The 20412-nt window shown below is 40.4% G+C and overlaps 1 protein-coding gene across 5 annotated transcripts in view; it reads right to left on the reverse strand.

The window, feature by feature from the left end:
• GALK2 (galactokinase 2) overlaps positions 1–20412 on the reverse strand; it is a 155926-nt gene that overhangs the window by 43468 nt on the left and 92046 nt on the right. For all 5 annotated transcript variants that reach the window (XM_005211831.5, XM_059890523.1, XM_005211830.5 and 2 more), the window contains 2 exon segments: positions 8257–8355; positions 6779–6931 (listed from right to left, as the gene is read on the reverse strand). In XM_005211831.5, coding sequence (XP_005211888.1) covers positions 6779–6931; positions 8257–8355 — 252 coding nt within the window.

Below are 20412 nucleotides of genomic sequence, written 5' to 3' on the forward strand. Positions count from 1 at the left end.
GCAGCAGCAGCAGCAGCAGTACTGAATTGACTGACACCTCCACAGACAGATTCATTCATTCATTAAACCCATTTATTCATGGTCCCAATTGGGGTATTTTTGGAATACCAAAATTCCCAAAAATGTATCCCAAAAATAATTTCAGAAAACTTATAGACATACATAAAACAAAAGAAAAACATACAACATACCACATATTTATTTTATACAGAAATAGAGCTAAAGTGGATGATCTAGAATTATGCTTTCTCAAAACACAGATTCAAATCCAACTGAGATAAGCAATGAAGTTAAGAAGTTCATACTTGTATAATGCCATATGATTTAAATGTGATTTTTCCTTCTTTTCACCTTTGACAACTCTGAGAAAGGTATTATTACCTTATTTAAGAGATGAGAGTGACTTACCCAAAGTCATCTAGCTAGTAAAGATAGAGTTGGAAATTTATCCCACATCCTGCACCTCTTTCTTGCTTCCCCAAGGTCACATTCCTAATGGGCTATGTTTGATATCTATGTCTCACTACTCATATGAGTTCAAATCACCACTCAAGTCTTAGAAATGGTTTCTAAACACAAACTAAGATTTGTGTTAGAAGTGAACATTGCAATGATTAAAGACACTTTGATAGGTTCCTTCTAAAATAAGAAGGAAATGTGGGGGGAAAAAAATCAAAGAACGAACCCTAAGAGATGAGTGTGGGCTCTTCCTAAGAACCCTTCAGTACACACCATCTCCAAGTTCCCAATCCTGGCATCACTTCAACAAAGCACATTGCTTCAGGCACTTGGTCCCAGGAAACTGTCCCAGGACTGTGTGGGGAGAAAGTCTGCAAAGTTGTTTTCAAAGGCTGCCTCTCTGTGTGCCTTTGTTCCACAGGCAGAGACACTAGCAGTTACTCCAGCAATATCCCAGTTTGCTGTTGGGCCCACTTAGCTCTCAGCTGGAGGGTCCACAGAGCCAGTTCAGTGTGTATTTCAATTAGCTCTACCACATGCCCTCAGTGACAGATGCACAGCCATGAGGCCCTGAATAGTCCACTACATTGTAGGACTCAAATAGGAAAGCCGCCTAAACCCTTTGAAATTTGGCTCAGGAAATGTAAAGATGACTTGCAGATGAGGGAAGTGGATGGGTAAGATCTGTTGCCCAAACACAGAACTTCGTGAAGGAATTTGCCACTCACAGCCCGGGTGCCTAGCCCTGCTTCAAAGCAGGGCTAGGGGTCATTTTGTGACAAGTTCCTCACTCAGGAGCAGGCTGGGGATATCAGAGAAAGCAGTTCTAAGCCAGCATCTAACATTTTCTTTTCACTACTTCAGATTCCATTCCTGGGAGGTTCCTGAGCCTGGCTGATGCTCTGTGGAGAAGAAAGCAGTCTATGAATATTTTGTCCACAGTCATGCAAAGAAGTAGATAAATAGTGCTGAGACCCTGTCTTAGGCTGATTTCTCTCGGAAGCAGGCCCTGAGACAAGAATTTGTGGGGAGAGAGTGATACAGAGAAGTTTTGGCAGAGGAGTGGAAAATGAGACAGGAAGAGAAGCCAATACAAAGTGCAATGATATGGGAGTTTGTGAGGCTGGGCCCACTGGGCCCTCTGGGACCTGTAGGTATACACCTCAGATGTGTCCAACTCAGATAAGAAAGATCAGGTATTTATCCCCTAACTCTCATCTACCATTGATTGAGGGCTGATTCCAAGAGTTTTAGCTCCCCAGACTTACAGGTTGTCCCACATGCAAAATCAGCACTCTCCTCCAACTGGAAAACATCCTCAGTCCGGGAGGCTCCCTGGGACTTCCAGTAAGAGGGTGTGGTAGGAAAGTGCTAACGTATGGACCCTAACTCAGGAGCCTATCTGTCAGAACCCACCTCTCTCTGACTTTCTCATTGCATTTTGCAGTATTAACAAATCAAAGGGGAAAGTACCAAGTCTTTCTCCTCACCAGGTCAGCAAAGGATGAAATTTCAAATCCCGTCTCTGACAAGTTATTTTCCACACAACAAAAGCAGCTGTGTTGTTGGTGGTTTGGGTTCTATAAATCACAAATGCTTATTTTTAAATCTGAAGAAACACATAACAATTTGAGGATTTAAAAAAAAATGACGAAGTAAATCATCTGTAATCATCCCAATAAAATAACCATCAATTTCCCATCTTACATCCTATGATACATTTTTATGCATACTTCATGCATACTTATACACATATAGTTTGATACAAATGGGACTATGCTGCTGCTGCTGCTAAGTCACTTCAGTCGTGTCCGACTCTGTGCGACCCCACAGATGGCAGCCCACGAGGCTCCCCCATCCCTGGGATTCTCCAGGCAAGAACACTGGAGTGGGGTGCCATCGCCTTCTCCAAAATGGGACTAGACGTAACTTTCTATTGTGGATACTTCTTTTTGCTATCTTCCCCTCACCCTCTTCCAGCTACATGGAACCATCCCCAGTGACTTCTGTGCCCATGTTGAGTTCATAACCATCATGAACACATTCACAATGTTGACCTTCCTCAGTGTTAGCCATTCCCACTCTCCGTGTTCTCCATATTAGTTTGCAGGCCACAGAATAAGTCTGAAGAAATCTGCAAAACTGTGCAGAATGACTCTGCTATAATCCTCACTGTACCCTCAGCACAGTCTATCTTTTTTCTAAGGCATCCTCAAGCCTGGTGCTCTGGAGCTCATGCATGCCTAACCCTTAAGGGGCACAATGCAAAAAGAAGGCTGGACTCCTGCACTTACTTAGAACAAAATCACAACCCACTTTGACTGGAAATTCCCTATTTGTAAAATGGGATACATAATGCTACCTCATACGCTACAATAAAGATTAAATAATGTCTCTCTGGTTATACCTTCCCCACAAGACACCTTTTCCTGGGCCTTCAAACATATACAGATGTTTCCACTCATCAAATTCTTATAACTAAAGCTACTGCCCTTCATTTCTCCTTCTCTTTTACTGTCTGACAACTAAAACCAGTGACCCAAGTCACCACTTCTGAGCCCTCCATGGCCACTCTCACTGTTGAAGATGGTTTCCCAGAGGTCCTTCTTATCTCCAAAAGAACTTCCAAAGCCACAGGATTTCTCAGTCCTCTTATTCCTTAAATAAATTGGTCGCTTCTGGGATTCTTCACTACCTACCTTCTTCACATTCCCTGTAGCACTGAATTTTCCCAGCTTCCCTCTCACCTCTCTGGTCCTTACATGTCCATCCATGACTCAGTTTTCTCCTTTTGTTATTACTAAAGATATCTCCCAAGTTTAACCTCCCCCAGCCTTCTGATCTTCTCTTGTCACCTTCTCTCCAAACTCCGTTCTGGATTCAGCAAACTGAACTCAATCCTCAGTCTCAACTATTATCTCAAAACAAATACACCTGAAGGTTTTGCCCAAGCCAAAAGAAATATGCCAAGCTCCAATTTCTAACCACTTGTAAGAACACAGGCAAGTGTCATCACCTCCCACTTTCCTATCACCTTCCATCCTATGTTCCCCATACCTATGAGTCGCAGCACTATGCTTTCCATCACTTCAGCTTAAAACTACACCCTTTTCAACTCAACACTTAGCCTTCACTTGCACACAACTGCATGCAATGCATGTTCGCTCCTGTGAATGAAGCACTCACGGCTCATGACTGCATGCAGCTCACAGTCAACCCAAGGAGACAGGCATCAGGTACTATTACACAGTGAAGAACTTCCTCCATGTGATAAACTGCTATAGTGGAAAAACATAGGACGTGACAAGAGCATATAAAAGGACATTTAACTTAATGGAAGTTGGGAGGGTGGTCAGGGAAAACTTCCTCAAAGTAATAGCATTTATACCAAAAGGAAGACAGAAACCCAGTCACAGCCTTATACCTGACCTTTCACCAGGTCCAGTCAGAGCTTCTTTCCTTTTGCATCCCTCTCTTATGATCCCATCCCCACTGACACTTTAAGACTTACTTCTCTTCAACCAAGTAAAAGTTCCTGCGGCCAACTTGATGTTTCTAGAGTACGTTAATATCAGCAGCTCCCACTGCTTCCAAGACCAAGCCCGTGATCCTCAGCATGGCACTGAAGGCCATGCTACACCTGGTGCCACCGACACATAGACCCTGTTCCCAGTGCGTGCATGCCCTGCCCAGCGGCCAGGACTCGCTGTCCTGGGAATACTCCATGCCAGCGTCCTGGCAGAGTGAGCTCAACTGAATCAACAGGTTGAGTGAAACTGGCTACATTCCTGGGTGTTTGTTTTTTCTCCACTCAGATTCCAAAAAACTGCAGAACCCCTGAGAACGTTATACCCACTTCTCACCACACAAAGAATAAGCTCCATATTGACCACTAAGTGGCAGGAGCTAAAAACTACTGAATGAGTAATGGCCACTGACAAGACAGGCTCTGTTAAAAAGAAAAAAAGGTCGCGCTGTAAATTCTCCCTGAAGTGTCAAAGGACCACACGAAACCTTCTTTCTTGTTTCACATGATGCCACAAGGAGCTCAGGGTATGCAAAATGCCAACAGCATAATTTCCCTTCTCTCCTGCATCACACATTTTGTCCCTCAGTATAATTAAGGGATACTCTCTTTTAATAGACATAAAGCATTTCTGGGAAAGTTTCAGCCACTGAATATGTATAAAATACGAAAAAATTTTTCCTCATTAAAGATTTCTTGTTACTTTGTTAATTTAAGAACATAAAAATGTGCTTCACTTAAAAGAATCATTTACGCAAGTTATAATTATAAATCTCTATTGTGTTTGCCTTGAAATGTTTTAAATTTCAGTTGAAATGCCTCTAAAGACTCTAACTTTAAGTGTATCTACATTAATTAGTTTTGGGAAGCTGTTAGAAGAAGAGCAGGGAGGAACAGAAAGAGAGAAGGAAGACATAAGAACAGAAGAAACTGTGAACATTAAAGCAAAACAAAGAAAAACCATCTTTATTGGTTTAGTGTCCTTTCCTGTGCTATGGAGACTCAAAAAGGTACTCATTTTTCAAAAAGGGATCTTGGGAAAATAGGAGGGGAAAAATAAGTAGTACTTATAGTTTTGCCATGTGGAGTTCTACCTAATCAGTCTCATTTTCAAAGCTATCTTGATTTATCATTTCTCCACTGACCCTTCATTTTTATTGTCTGAAAGCAGAAAGTTTACTCAGATTAAGAAAAGCTTCTTTACTTTTTTAACATGAGAGTTTATTTCCTGATTTAATGAGATCATTTCCAAATAAAAATTATATTCATTCATATGTTGCTGAAAACAGAAAGGTGGCACCATATTATAAGGAAAACACGCTTAGCCGAATTCCAGTCTACATTCACTAGGCATAAGTATATTCTTAACATCAACATCTATCTGCATAGCTTATATTAGCAGTTTTCTATATTACCAATAAATTTTATCTTTATTCCTCTTTTGTACATATATATAATGTTAGATTCTCATGATTTGCAGCAGCATGATTTACAAAATATTCTGCATCTTGATAAAGCCCTTCAATTTTCTTTCCTCCACATTTTAAAAGAGAGAAAAATTCAGAGTACTTAAAATAATGAGTTTTATCTACATCAGTTGGAAGGAGTGTGTGGCAGAAAATCAGTTTCACTGACTAAAGTCCCTCTAAAATGCACGTGGCATTATACAGTTAAACTCAGAAGAGTTTATAAACAGCCTCAGGAACAAAAGGTTCTGCAGTGGATAAAGGTTTTCAGCTACCTCTTACCAAGGAGAAATCCTTTTTCTACTAACTGCAAAAAGACATGCCCCCATATCCCATTCTGACAACTTTTCACTACAGAGATTCAGCACCACAATATTATTTCTCTTTTTCTTCTTGTATCTTTGGAAAAGAGTCATTACAACATGAACCCACTTCACATATCTTGTACTTGTTTTCGCTCTCCTATGGATCTCATAGACGATATCTAATTTCATGATAAAACTCTGAAAACAATGTTGTGTATGTTTGAGGTCTCCTCAGGAAGGCAGCACTTACTCATCTATCTCAAAAAGTCAACAGGAATAAGCCCTTAAACAAATAAGACACTAATTTCTTCCATCTCCTGAAAGAAGAGGCTTGCCCTAAAAAGGGAAAAACAAAATTCACTGAAGTCTTTGACACTGAAAGGTTAACTGCACTACTTCTCATATATGCACTGATCAGAAGAGTTCAATATTAAAACATTTCTCACTAAAGGTCTTCAGTGAATACTTCCTAAGTAGATTTAAGACTTGACTGGCAAGTGTCTTCTAAACTGGGGAAGAGAGAACACAAACCTTGTGGGTTGAGTTTCTTTAGTAGACACCAAGCCTGCATTTTTCCAGGGACCAGTGATGGCCCCTGGTGCATGTAAGAGGACCAAGGATTGAGGCTATCATTGCTTTTGGTGAAGAAACATGATTAGTTATGGTCATCTCCCAACAATCACCTCCAACTTAGCTTTCTCCACCAATATACCTAACCCATGGCCTGTGTTTCACAGATATAAGTTGAGGTGTCATCGTCTCCCCAGTGCCATGCTAGAAGACTCAACTGTGAAGTAACTTCTAAATAGCTAGAAGTTGCAGGGCATACCTATTGGTTTATTTATCTCCTGAGCTGGAAATCAAATTGCTCTATACTAAAAAAAAAAAAACTCCAGTTATAATATTACTGCTATCAGAATGTTGCCCTAAATTTTAGGGAAAGAGACAAAATAATAGGGAACAAAGAGAAAAAGAACAAGAGAAAGCCTACTTCAAGTTTCACTAATTTGCCAAGTCCATACCTTTGCAGCCAGCCGACACTCCATCACCCTGATGTTGAAATGAGAAGTTGCTGCCTTATTCATTTCCACACAACTGTTGGCAATCACAAATACTGCTCCACTTGGGAGTTTCACATCAGTTGCCCTCAGAGGACTAAATTCTATCAACTTGGCCTATTGGGAAAAAAATGACAGGTGAGATATAAAGTACTAGAATTCAAAAACTGCTTAAACATTTATGATTTACCTTAGTAAAAGTTTTTCCCCAAAATGCATTCATTTATCAATTCAAATATTTTTAATCTTTATTTTTAATTGGAGAACAATTGCTTTACAATGCTGTGTTGGTTCATTAGATATAGCCTAGTGTAGGCCCCTCTAAAAAAAAAAAAAAAAAAAGGAAATCTGAGTCTTAAAGGATGCACAAAAGTAGAACAGACAGAGGGTTTGTTTCCCCAAATAGAATGTCAAGAAGAAGAAAGAGTATATAAAAGTTCAAAGGCCAAAAACAACATAAGGTGTTAGTAGTTTTAGGTATTGCAATTTAGCTATAGCTTGGAGGTTGAGAGGTGAGGCATGGTGAGATGATAGAATTGGAGGGCTGGTAAACCAAGGGTCAGATTAGGAAGTGCTTTGCAAGCCCAAAGAATTTGGACTTTGTTAAAACTCTACAGCTAACTTATATTAACAGGACTCTTGCCATCATGTCAACTTGTCAGGTCTCATCCAAAACACCCAGAGTTCTTAGCATTAAACCAGGTTTCCTCATGTCTCCTGTCTTTGGCTTAGGGAAATCAACAACAAATACTCTTAATAGGAAGAAATCCAGGTATTCTTGGAAAATAGCCAAGCCTGTAGAAATACTAAGAAGAGATTTTTTTTTTTTAATGTCTGTTTCTATTTTGGAAATGGGCAGTTTATGGCAACTACCAAAACCTCTGTTCTTGCCTATGGGAGTTATAGCCTAGCCAAGGGGAAGTAGTATTGGCTAAGGAATTCATTCCTGGCTTCCTGTCAGCATTCTTCTCCCTACCACTAAAGCCCCAAAAATGTTGACAGAGAAAAATGATACCATAGAGTAAATTATAAAAGAGAGGGGTTGTGAATATATGTAGCATGAGAACTAACATTGGGGTTTAAAACCAACAGGAGATTATGAAAATGCCATGAGATGCAGTGATTTGGGACAAGAGCAGGAAAAGAAGTCCCAGTAACTAATGAGTTGAGAAATAGCATACTAACAATGAATTAGAAGGAGGAAAAAACCCTAGACACAAGAGGAAAAGAGACTTGAGGTACAATTCTGAAAGCTTAAGGGTGAGGTGATCAACATGAAATGGAGTAGGTGAATTGGTGATAAACCTGAATTACAAAGGAGTTAAGAAATATCATCCTAAAATACAGCCTTAAAGAACAGGCCACCCAGAAACAAACACACTGAGGACCTTTCTGCATAACTTTCCCAAGCTGACATTTCCAGATAGTTCAATGTCACCTACAGTTCCTTCTTCTGCAAGAAATGATATGGATTGGTCCATCCCTCCTCCTTCAGTGCCAATGTAACGCTCACTCTTGGCGCAGATTTCTGCAAGCTCCACCTGGAAAAGTAAAATTGATTTTCACTGTGAGTACATCATAATCTGTTGCTCATTCATTTTCCACTCCAGACATGACAGATGAGTTTGAATTCCAGGGCAGTTCTGATCCATTGATAGTAGCTGCCTATTAACAAAAATCCAAGGATACTCAAGTTCCTTATGTAATATGGCAAAGCACTTACATATAACCTATGCACATCATCTCCTACACTTTAGATCATTTCTAAAATACTTATAATACCTAGAATACTTATAATACCTATAATAGAATGTAAATGCTATGTAAAATAGTTGTAAATAAAATGTGAATGCCATGTGAATAGTTGCTCAGTTCAGTTCAGTTGCTCAGTCATGTCCAGCTCTTTGCAACCCCATGAATCACAGCACGCCAGGCCTCCCTGTCCATCACCATCTCCCAGAGTTCACTCAGACTCACGTCCATCGAGTCAGTGATGCCATCAAGTCATCTCATCCTCTGTCATCCCCTTCTCCTCCTGCCCCCAATCCCTCCTAGCATCAGAGTCTTTTCCAATGAGTCAACTCTTCGCATGAGGTGGCCAAAGTATCAGAGTTTCAGCTTCAGCATCAGTCCTTCCAGTGAACACTCAGGACTGATCTCCTTTAGGATGGGCTGGTTATATCTCCTTGCAGTCCAAGGGACTCTCAAGAGTCTTCTCCAACACCACAGTTCAAAAGCATCAATTCTTCGGCACTCAGCTTTCTTCACAGTCCAACTCTGAATAGTTGCTAGTGCCCAGCAAATTCAAGTTTTGCTTTGGGGAACTTTTTGGAAATTTTTTTGGAATATTTTTGATCCATGGTTGGTTGAATCTGCAGATGCAGAATCTGAATATAAAAAGAGGCTGATTGTATTTGCTATACCTAAAAGATTCCTCAGAGCAAGCAGTTTCTCCCATCTTTTTATTTGCTCCATCCCTCTCTAAACTGGCATCAAAAATCTCATATGGGCACTCATTCATTTCTGCCTCAGCTTGCTTTGTCCTCCAACAGTGTACTACTGCACAGTCTCCCCACAGCCACAGTGAGGTCACCCAGCTTCATTTTCCAATCCAAAAGTAATGCTGCTCTGTGGTATTTCTATTAAATGCAAGAATCAGGACCAGCATCATCTCATCAAACACATCTTCCTCCAATCAAGATGACAAGGCCCAATAAATGAACAAATTTCTAATCCAAACTGGAAATGTCAAAATATCTGTTTAAGAATCTCCTATGGCTTCCTATTAATAAAATAAGTTCAAATTCCTCAATGTGGCATTTCAAAGCCTTCCAAAATATGCAACCAATCTGCACATGAAATCATATTATCTACCACTCTTTTCCAATTATATTTGTCTCCATAACCATCTCACACATTTATGTAACCTAGAATTATGTCCTGTCTTCTCTCATATAAATCCTATTGCCATTCAATATCCAGCTTATTGGCTACCTACTATGGCCAAGTCACTGGACTGGCCAACTGGCCACTCAAATCTTCCTCCATCATACAGTCTTCCTTCAATACTGTTCCCATATGGCATCCTGTTTCTCTACATCCTTACAATATTGATAGTATCATCCACTTACTCTATTATTCATTCACTCATTTTTTTCTTCTAAGACTTAATTCAAGCATTTATTTCTCACCTATTTCACTGGGAGTTTCTCCTAAAGTGATCATTCTAAAGCACTGTTATAATTATCCCTTGCTTGCTTGGTTGCCAATGCCTTGATTATCATACTTCTCATCGTGGTACACAACATCTCTAATGACTTATCCCTTGCTCACATCTCCAGCCTGCTCTCCTATACCACTAACCTGGTAAACCCTAGGCTCAGACCAGGGTTCTTTCTGTTCATCACACCCAGACTCCCTCAGTGCCTTTAACAGTGTGATTTTCTATCCTCACTCTACTCAAGCATCACCTTTCCCTGAAGCCCTTGCCACCACTGAAATGCACACATCTACCATATAATCCCTCTTCTTCTCTTCCTGTATAAAACTCTATGCCCATTTATCAAACCATGCTTTAAGTATGGCTTTCCTTGTGTCTTTATCCATCAGTCTATGGGAGGCCATGCAGTGCCCAGACCAGAATCCACTTAACAAATACAACTGAATCACATAGTATTCATTATTACTCTTTAATAGTGTCAGGTTTCAATCACACCTATTAATATTTACCCCAGAAAACTGCCAGTCTTGTGAGAAACGGATAAAATCAGTATTTATTCTGTGTTCCCTACCTCACACAATCCTGAGCACATAGAAAGTACTCAGTAAACACCTGCTGCTGTCACTTTCTGAGACTAGCTGCCCAAGCATCATCTGATAGATCCTGTGTCCTATTCCTTCCTGGATTCACTAATGCTAACTGCCTCATGACACGAGGTAAGCTTGGTATTTTTGACATAATGCACATTGTATGTGGCATGATGAACACAATGGAGATGGCAAAGTTCCTTAATAAGCACATTTTTTAAAAAATTAGTAACCAACAGGTCAAAACACTCGGATTTTAAAATGTAAAGAAATAATATACCTAGGAGAAGTACATGCATGATTCTATGAGGACTGAGGAGACATGGGCCCCTACATAAGTGACAGGGGCCAGTGTGAAAAATTGCCTTCCCACAACAGCAACGCCAGGTGGCGCAAGTGGTAAAGAACCTACCTGCCAACGCAAGAGACAAGAGAGACACAGGCTCGAACACTGGGTTGGGAAGATCCCCTGGAGAAGGGCATGGCAGCCATCTCCAGCATTCTTACTTGGAGAATCCCATGGACAGAGGAGCCTGGCAGGCTACGGTCCATAGGGTCAGACATGAGTGAAGTGACTTAGCACACACAACAGGAATAGCAGTCATATTTACATGCTAAGCTCCTGGCATTATCTCTTTTGTGAACATTATCTCCTTTAGGTCTCCAAACAACCCTCTTCTTATCCTCATTATACAGATGAGGGAAAAGAGACTTGGAGACACAGATAGTGGAGAAGCCAGGATTTGAATTTCATGTGCCTAACTCCCAAGTTTCTGTTATTTTTACACTGGACTTTAATTACACCCCTACCCCTCACCAAATAATATACCCAAATAACATGATCTATTTTTTCTACTACTTCAAAGAGATATGAAATGATAAATGAGATCCTCAAAATTTAAGTATTCTCCTTCTTAAGGGAAAAGACACTAAAGCATCAAGAAGTATATGCTTATTGTTTCTTTAAAAATCTCTGAATGTGTGGCAACAACTGAATACTTCAATGGAAATGTTAATTTTTGCAGACTATCTATCTCCTCAAGATTCAGAGGGACCCAGGACTCCCCAGCATCTGTGTCAAGAGGAGTCCATCAGCAAGGTTCTGGACATCCCCATCCTGTGCTGCTACTTCTCGTGTTGAACTCTGACATGTGTATCTCATTACTAGACAGACAATAACCAAGAGTTTTAATGGAGGAAAACAAAAAGAAAGTGAAGATAAGAAATTTTAAGATGAAATAAAGGATTGCTCACTTTATAGTCCCCCCTGAATGCATGAGGAATTTGGTGGTAAATGTAGAGGAAAGAAACTAGTATCAGGAGCCTCAAGTCTTGGTTAGAGCCCCAACTCTCCTGCCAACTAGACAGATGTGACCCTAGACAGATGGATTAACTTTTCTGAGTTTCCATTTTTTCATATAGTATTAATACACCATAACAGTTTTCACAGAATTTATTGACCTGTTACTATGTGCCAGGTACTGTTCCAATTGCTTTGCATAAATTAATCATTTACTTCTCATCATGACTCTATAAGATAGATATCTCCTCTTCATTTTACAAAGAAACTGAGACTAGGCTAATAATTACTAAAGCTGAAATTCAAACTCCACTTGTCTAACCCCAGACTCCATACTCTTAAATACCACACTATATTACCTCCCATCCATAACATAAAATATCTACCTCTCTAGCTATTATTGTGATGATCCAATGAATTAGATAAAAACATCCCATAAACTCTAAAGTATATAATTTAAAATTTTATTATTTTTATATAATGAATGAGAAATCACTTGGTTTATACAAGTGAATAGCTAAATTTCAAGTCAAATGTAAAAACAGGTATAATTAATCTAGAATTCAGGACCATTTTTAAACTGTTCAGGGGGAGTCCTCTGGTGGCCTAGTGGTTTGGATTTCAGGCTTTCACTGCCATGGCCCCAGGTTCAACCCATTTGGGGAATTGAGATCTTGTAAGCTGTGCGGATAGAAAAAAAAAGATGGGGGAATTCCCTGGTCTGGTGGTTAGGACTCCATGCTCTCAATGCAAGGGCCCAGGTTCAAACCCTCCTCAGGGAACTAAGATCCCACAAGCTGTGTAGCACACACTGCCCCTAAAAAATAACAGTTTAATTATTCAGGGAAAGAGAGAACTTAAACGATTCTGGGTGACCCTAGAGAACCAGTTCAACAGTAAGGAGTAATGCAACTCAAGACAAACAAGAGAGTTTGTATTCCATTTAAAGCATTGCAATCTAAAATTTTTTGAGGGGGAGGTGGGACATGGAGAGGGCAATCCCTGCTTGCCGAAGAAAACATGCCTGTAGTATAAACTATAACTACAGGCAAAAGGCTGGCTTTCCCAGTGGCCCTTGCCCTTTACCTCCACACTAAAAGCAAAAAGGTCAAATACTAAATGGCTATGAGATGTGAAGAAACTAGAAACAAAAGGCTTTTTTGGTTGGTTGGTTGGTTTTTAATTTCATATCCTGTTAAAGGAAAAATTTGCACGCTCTGACAATAAGCAAAAATTAGAGCTAGGCCCACAGCCTTAGCCAGAGGTGGCATGACCTGAACTCAGAGAACCATTAATGGAGGACCTTAAGAGCAGGGAATGGAAACAGGAGCAGAGAATGCCTTTCATTCTGGGTGATGCTGGGGAAACATGTGAGCCTGCCTCGCCCTTTCTATCCTTGGGGACACTGAAAATAGAACCATAAAATGATCCCCAAGAGGTATAATCAGGCAGAGTGACTTGCAAAGACAATAAATACTCCATACGTGCTTGAACTATATAAAATATCAAAAGATTTCATCAGAATAAGGAGTCTTCAAGAACACATTAACAAAAGCGTATGGAAAGAAGTCCATTGGAAGTTAACTTCAAGAACAAACCAAATCAAATTTGAGGTCCCAATTCCTGATGCTTGAAGCTCATCCACTTCTCCTATCCCCGAACCCCCTCCTATACGCCCCCTGACTCACACACACACAACACCTCAATACACTTACATGCAACCTGAGAAAAACAGCAAAGCCCTAACCAAGGAGGAATTCATCCCCCTCCCTCCAATGTATTTTCAAGCATTTCCAGAACCCCAGGCATCTCCAAACTTCTAGTCCCTTGTGGCATTTAGCTCTATCCCTTCCTGAGAATCATTGGGGAAGACAATCTGATTACATGGGAAACTCTTCCAAAAGTTTGTAGCCAATAAACTCATTTCTATTTTGACTCCTGCCCTCTGGACAGTTAGGAGAAACTTGGCATTATTCATAGATCTTATTTTAAAGGTACTGAAGATAGTTAATGAAGCTAATTTAGCCCTTTGTGTGGTTCTTCTCTTGAAGTGGCCTGGGAAAGAACCAAAAATCACATGGGCTCCCAAATTAAACAGTGTGCCCATATGCTGACCAGTGGGGATCCAGTAAGAGCAGAAATAACAGTGTTAGGTTTTAATAGTCACCAAGAAGGGATAAAGATTCATGAATGTGTTGCCTAGCTAACACTGGATATTCATAAAGACAATAATAATACAAAAGACTTCAAGATATTAATACAGTAAACTTTATTTTTGACAGTTTTTACTAATGAGATTATTAAAAGTAGAATAATTACATAGACAAAAAATGTTCATCATTTCCTATGGGAAGCCTTGCTATTCAGAACACAGACCCTAACCCAGACAGCATCATCCAGCTGTTGTCAACCACACTTAGTGCAAGTTAAGAAAAAGGAAGAAAATGAACAGCCCTATTCATTCATTCAACAGTCATTTAAATACTAGTGTCCTACAGATAGGTGGAATGTCTTCCCTCGAGGAGCTCACGAGACTGATATTGTCTCCAGGTGAACAAGTCTTTCAAAAGAAACTTCTTTCTTTCAAAAGAAAACTAGTGTTCCAGACAATGATTTGTCCCCTACATGTGCTATCCACCCACCTCCATGCAACTATCTGCCCAGGAGGCTGCCCAACATGAACTATATTGAGAGGGTCCCATGTACTCTGCTTCCCATTGGGTTCTTCCAACAGATTCTGGCAGGAAATGAGGAATGGTGAGGGGGCAGGCAGTGAGTTCACCCTCATGAGGTCACTTTCAGACCTAACGGCATAACAACCCAGCTACAACTAGTCCTGAGTATTCCCAATATCTCCAGCTTTGTAGATCATCCCTATGAAATAAACTGCCCTTGATGAATGGGTGTACCATCTACTTTTTGTTATGACCCTGGCTGATATATCAAGATAAAGTGAAAATGTTAATGGCTCCCCTGACTTTTCTTTACCGCAGATATTTTCTCAGCTTTCTCTCCATGCAATCCGTCTTCACACTAACTTTCAAAATGCCTGGGTGCTTACGTGGCGCTATTTTCAAATTCTTCCCCAAATTGGCAAACCTGTTTAGTAGACCCCAGCCAAGTAGGAGAAACTTCAAGAAATAGCACCAAGGTAAATCTAAAAGAAACTGATGTAGACTAGCTGTGTTTTGTAACATGAGTGATGACCAAGCTCTAACTTGTATACACTGTAGTGTTCTAAAGTGGGGAGGAAAAGTAGGTTTTCTTTAATTAGAAAAAGAAGAAGAAGAAGGCTATTGTTTCTTCTTCACATCTCTAATTCAAAGAGATTAGCAACTTTCATATTTTTAACTTCAAGAAAATTTGCCTCAGGACAATGACAGCCAGTTTCCAAATGAACATAAGAGATGCAACTGCCTCGGAAGGTTCATGCTGAAAAGTTCCAGTAAATAATGCAGGAAAGGAAAAAGGAGGACTTCAAATATTTAAAAGATCAGCATCTATGAGGAAACAACACTGAAGAGGATTCCCAAAAGTAAATCTGAAAAACCAGCTAAAATCTAGAACCATCAGAGAGTATGTGCTCACAAGCGTATGTCACACACACACAAAGAACAAAATGGACTCCTTCATCTATATTGAAGAGGACGTAATCTAATGAATCTGGAAAAAGGCTAGTAATTGGAGAATGTGGCTCTCAAAATATTTAGCATGCTTACTGGGGGCAGAAGCACAGTATTCAAGGCATCTCCCTTCCAACTGTAAAGAAAAAGACAAAGACCACTTCCCTAACCTAACTGACCTGCAATCTGAGTCATGGAGGGATCCAGGCTCTGAGAGGAGGCCTTCAACAAGGCAGGAACCCTGTATTTTATGTGAAACAGTTTGGGATTCCAGGTCCATGGGGAACATGAGAAAATGTCTATGATAGGTTTCTCATAGACCTCAACCATCATGACTTGTATTGGATGAGGTTGACCATTCTTAGGTGCCTGGCAACATACAATCTTTAATAAAAGATGATCTGTATGTGTACAGATGTGTGTGGTAAGACTATTAAAATGATAACATAAATCCAACAAGAAATAATAAGATGCAAAAGGAAAGAAAACAGCACCCTATGCGCTACTCTAAGTGAGGCCCTCAGACACAGTAACAGTGTCTCTAGGGGACAGGTTGGAAATACAGACTAGGGCCTTAGACCTGCTGAGTTAGAATCTGTCACTTAACAAGAACCCCAGGTGATTTGTATTCACATTAAATTTGAAAACACTCCTCTAAAATATTTCCTACACCAGGGCCTTCTTAATAAATTAAGCACATAGGAAAGAATCAGTAGGAAAGAAGGGAAACTAAGAAATGCTGAATGTCTTCTAAGGCAAGATACTGCAAGGATATTTCATATGTGCTAACTGTTTAGTCTCCAAAAGGACCCTGAAATGTCACAAGTATAATTTCTACTTTATAGAGGAGGAAATTGAGGCTCAAAAAGGTCAATAAATTAACCTAAGCTGCCCCTGAGAAAACCGTAATTGAAAAGGACACATGTACCCCAAAGTTCATTGCAGCACTATTTACAATAGCTAGGACATGGAAGCAACCTAGATGTCCACTGACAGATGAATGGATAAAAAAGCTGTGGTATATATATATACAGTGGAGTATTACTCATCCACAAAAAGGAACACTTTTGAGTCAGTTCTAATGAAGTGGATGAACCTAGAGCCTATTATACACAGTGAAGTAAGTCAGAAAGAGAAGAACAAATATATATTAATGCATATATATGGAATCTAGAAAGATGGTACTGATGCACCAATTTGCAGGGCAGCAATAAAGATGTAGACAGAGAACAGAGTTGTGGACACAGAGGGGGAAGAACAGGGTGGGACAAATGGAGAGAGGAACACGGTAAAATATACACTGCCATATGTACAACAGATAGCCAATGGGAATTTTCTGTATGACTCCGGGAGCTCAAACTGGTGCTCTGTGACAGCCTAGGCAATGGCAACCACTCCAGTACTTTTGCCTGGAAAATCCCATGGACAGAGGAGCCTGGTAGGCCACAGTCCATGGGGTTGCTAAGAGTCGGACACGACTGAGCGGCTTCACTTTTACTTTTCACTTTCAAGAATTGGAGAAGGAAATGGCAACCCACTCCAGTGTTCTTGCCTGGAGAATCCCAGGGATGGGGGAGCCTGGTGGGCTGCCGTCTATGGGGCCACACAGAGTCGGACACGACTGAAGCGACTTAGCAGCAGCAGCAGCAGCAGAGGGGTGGGATGGGGTGGCAAGTAGGAGGGAGGTTTAGGAGGGAGGGGACATATGTATACCTATGGCTGATTCATGTTGATGTATGGCAGAAATCAATACAACATTGTAAAGAAAGTAAGCTTCAATTAAAAATTAATTTTTTAAAGAAGATACATAGAGCAATGTCCCTCTCTGATCCTACCTTCTAAATAACCAATGTTAATAGCTTAGGACATTACTGTTTTTTTTTTATCAGTGTCCTCAAAACTACACACATCTCTCTCCCTCTCCACATAGGCACACAAAAAATTTTCCCCAACTTTGCATGCTGTGCTCAGAAGGAATTGTATTATACACATGATCCTGAAAACTTATTTTTTCACTTAATGATAAGTCATGGATTGTGAGAAAAAATTAACCTAAGCTAAGAGTCAAAGCCTGATAGGGTTGGCCCCAAAGTCCATCAGGCCAACCTTGTCTGCCTGCCTCAGAGCATGGAGGCTGTACCCAGACACTGGGCCCTGGTAAGAACATGGAGCAAAATGCATGCATCAGTTCAGTTCAGTTCATGAACTCTCAGTCATGTCCGACTCTTTGCAACCCCATGAATTGCAGCACGCCAGGCCTCCCTGTCCATCACCAACTCCCAGATACCAGAACTGAATATCCCTTCTGTTAAAATGAAAAATGGAATTGACCATGGGGCCCTAGGATGCAGGTATTTCTGAATCATCACAACTTCACTCCATCTTATCCCCAGGTTAAAAAGAAAAAAATCCACCTAGCTTGATGGTTTGGGGCTTGAAGGCCTTTTCCGTTATCCCTTTCCAAATACAATCCCACATACCTCCCCCTACAAACAGCCACAACCCAAAGTGATTACAATATAAGGCTGACATGTTGGTATGATTTCTATAGCCTAATAATAATAATAGCAGCTAATACATTGAGTCAGACATTATTCTAAGCACTATTCACACCAAATCCATGAAGGAAGATTTATTGATAAATGCATTTTATAATGAAGAAACAGAAGCAAGGAGAGATTAAGTAAATTGACCAAGAACATTCAGCTAGTAAGTGGAAGAGTCAGCATTTGAACTCAGAGTTTTGGCTCTAAGCTCTCAACCACAATACTATTCTTTACCCCCAAGGGGAGCAGAGGTTCAAGGGTGAACAAGGAACCCAAAATATAGAAGTCCCCAAAAGCTTTCTGGGCATACTTTTATCCATCATTAGCACAATTAATTCAATCCCTTTCATTGTTTAAATTCAAAACAAAGAAGGAAAGAAAGGAAGGGCAGCGAACACATACCAAGGTAACTATTATTGGGAAGATGGGAGGAGGCAAGACAGAATTGGAAGAAAAAAAAAAAAAAGTTGTTGTGGGAAGACAGCAGGAGGCAGAAGCCTGGCCAGACTGATGGAATCAGACAAGAATATGAACCAAGTCATTGCTACTAAATACCAAAGGGCCTACAAAGGCCTGTGGTATAGGCTGGTGTTGCTTGCTTGGCTGGCAGACCATTTATTTTGGCTCTGACCTTTGAAGAATGCTAAATAATGATGATAATAATGGATGGGCAGCAGGCCTGCAATCTCCGTGGTTTGGCAAGTGTGTCCTGGAACTGCACGTCCCTGCCCGTGGTCAGAGGGACACTCCCACTCCTTGGGGAAGGTTCTTCATGTGGAGTTTTAAGCAGCACTGTCCTGACCCACCCTCAAGGTCCAAACTGCAAGAAATCTGATTGCAAGCCAAAGTGGACTCTCCAGGAGAAGGTAACTATTCTTCTTCCCCCAACATAATTGTTCAAATTAACACTTGTTAATTTTCCTCATATCACTCCAATTGCACAGAAAGGGACCCAACCAAAAGAGAACAGAATAACTTCCATGAATCATCATCTAGTTTGACCAAATCTGTAACTCAGTGGACACATTTGTCTGGGAGAAAGGATTCAATGTGCACAGTATTCAATTCACAAAGCCTTTACCATGAAGTGGGAAGAATCTTCAGGGTCAGGAAATGGTGGAGAGTGTTAAAAGAGTTGTTACAAGGGAAATCTGAGTTGTGCTCAAACATTATTCCAGGAGCATCTACTGAAGGTCACTGTAAGAAACAGTCACATGAATATCATTTTGCATTTGTTTTCAAACTGCTGGAGAGATTGCTTTGTGTGCTATAAGGAATCCACGTGAGGAAAGTGTTTTAGAAGTTAGTACCCCTGGAGGAAACATTACCTTCTCTGGAGACCTGGAATGGTTTCTCTGGTTTGATCACAAGACCTATATAAATTACTCTTTCCCTCTTCCGTTGGCTTCCAATAATCTCAGTAAATACAGTTAAACACAGAATTACACTAAGTAATTAACTTAGGGTGGCTTCCCAGGTGGCACAGTGGTAAAGAACCTGCCCGCCAGTGCAGGAGACGCAAGGGACACAGGCTCAACCCCTGGGTCAGGAAGATCCCCTGGGGTAGCGAATGGCAATCCACTCCAGTATCCTTGACTGGAAAATGTCACGGACAGAGGAGACTGGCGGGCGACAGTCCATGAGGTCACAAAGAGTCAGACACGACTGAGGGCCACACGCACAGTTAACTTATGTGTGCTTAACTTGGTGTGCTTTCATTCTTCTTTCCTTTGCCCTGGTTTTTAATTTCTAAGTTATTAATCTTATTGAATAAATATTCTTGGAGGTATAATTCCTACAATTTCCCATAAAAAGTAAATAAGCACTCGGTACAAGTAAAACAAAATTGAGACCTAACAGGCATCAAGTGAATAGTCACGTTAAGTAGGGCAATGATAATGATGGAGTATATTCTAAGAAGGAATATCATGTATGAAACGAGTCGCCAGTCCAGGCTCGATGCACGATACTGGATGCTTGGGGCTGGTGCACGGGGACAACCCAGAGGGATGGTGTGGGGAGGGAGGAGGGTTCAGGATGGGGAACACATGTATACCTGTGGCAGATTCATTTTGATATATGGAAAACTAATACAATATTGTAAAGTTAAATAAAATTAAATTAAAAAAAAAAGAATGTCAAGGAAGTCCAATAACCATATCCCATAAGGAACTAGTGAAAGAACAGTGAATGTGTGAGGAACCAGAAGATCTTCCTTAAACTTTAAAAGACTGTAATATCAAAAGAAGGAGAAAATTCAGAATTTAGATAGAAAGGGTAGGTTGTGATTAAATATAAGAAAAAAATCTTCCCAATGACCAA

This window comes from Bos taurus, chromosome 10 (genome assembly GCF_002263795.3).
Source record: "Bos taurus isolate L1 Dominette 01449 registration number 42190680 breed Hereford chromosome 10, ARS-UCD2.0, whole genome shotgun sequence".
Taxonomy (NCBI): Eukaryota; Metazoa; Chordata; class Mammalia; order Artiodactyla; family Bovidae; genus Bos; species Bos taurus.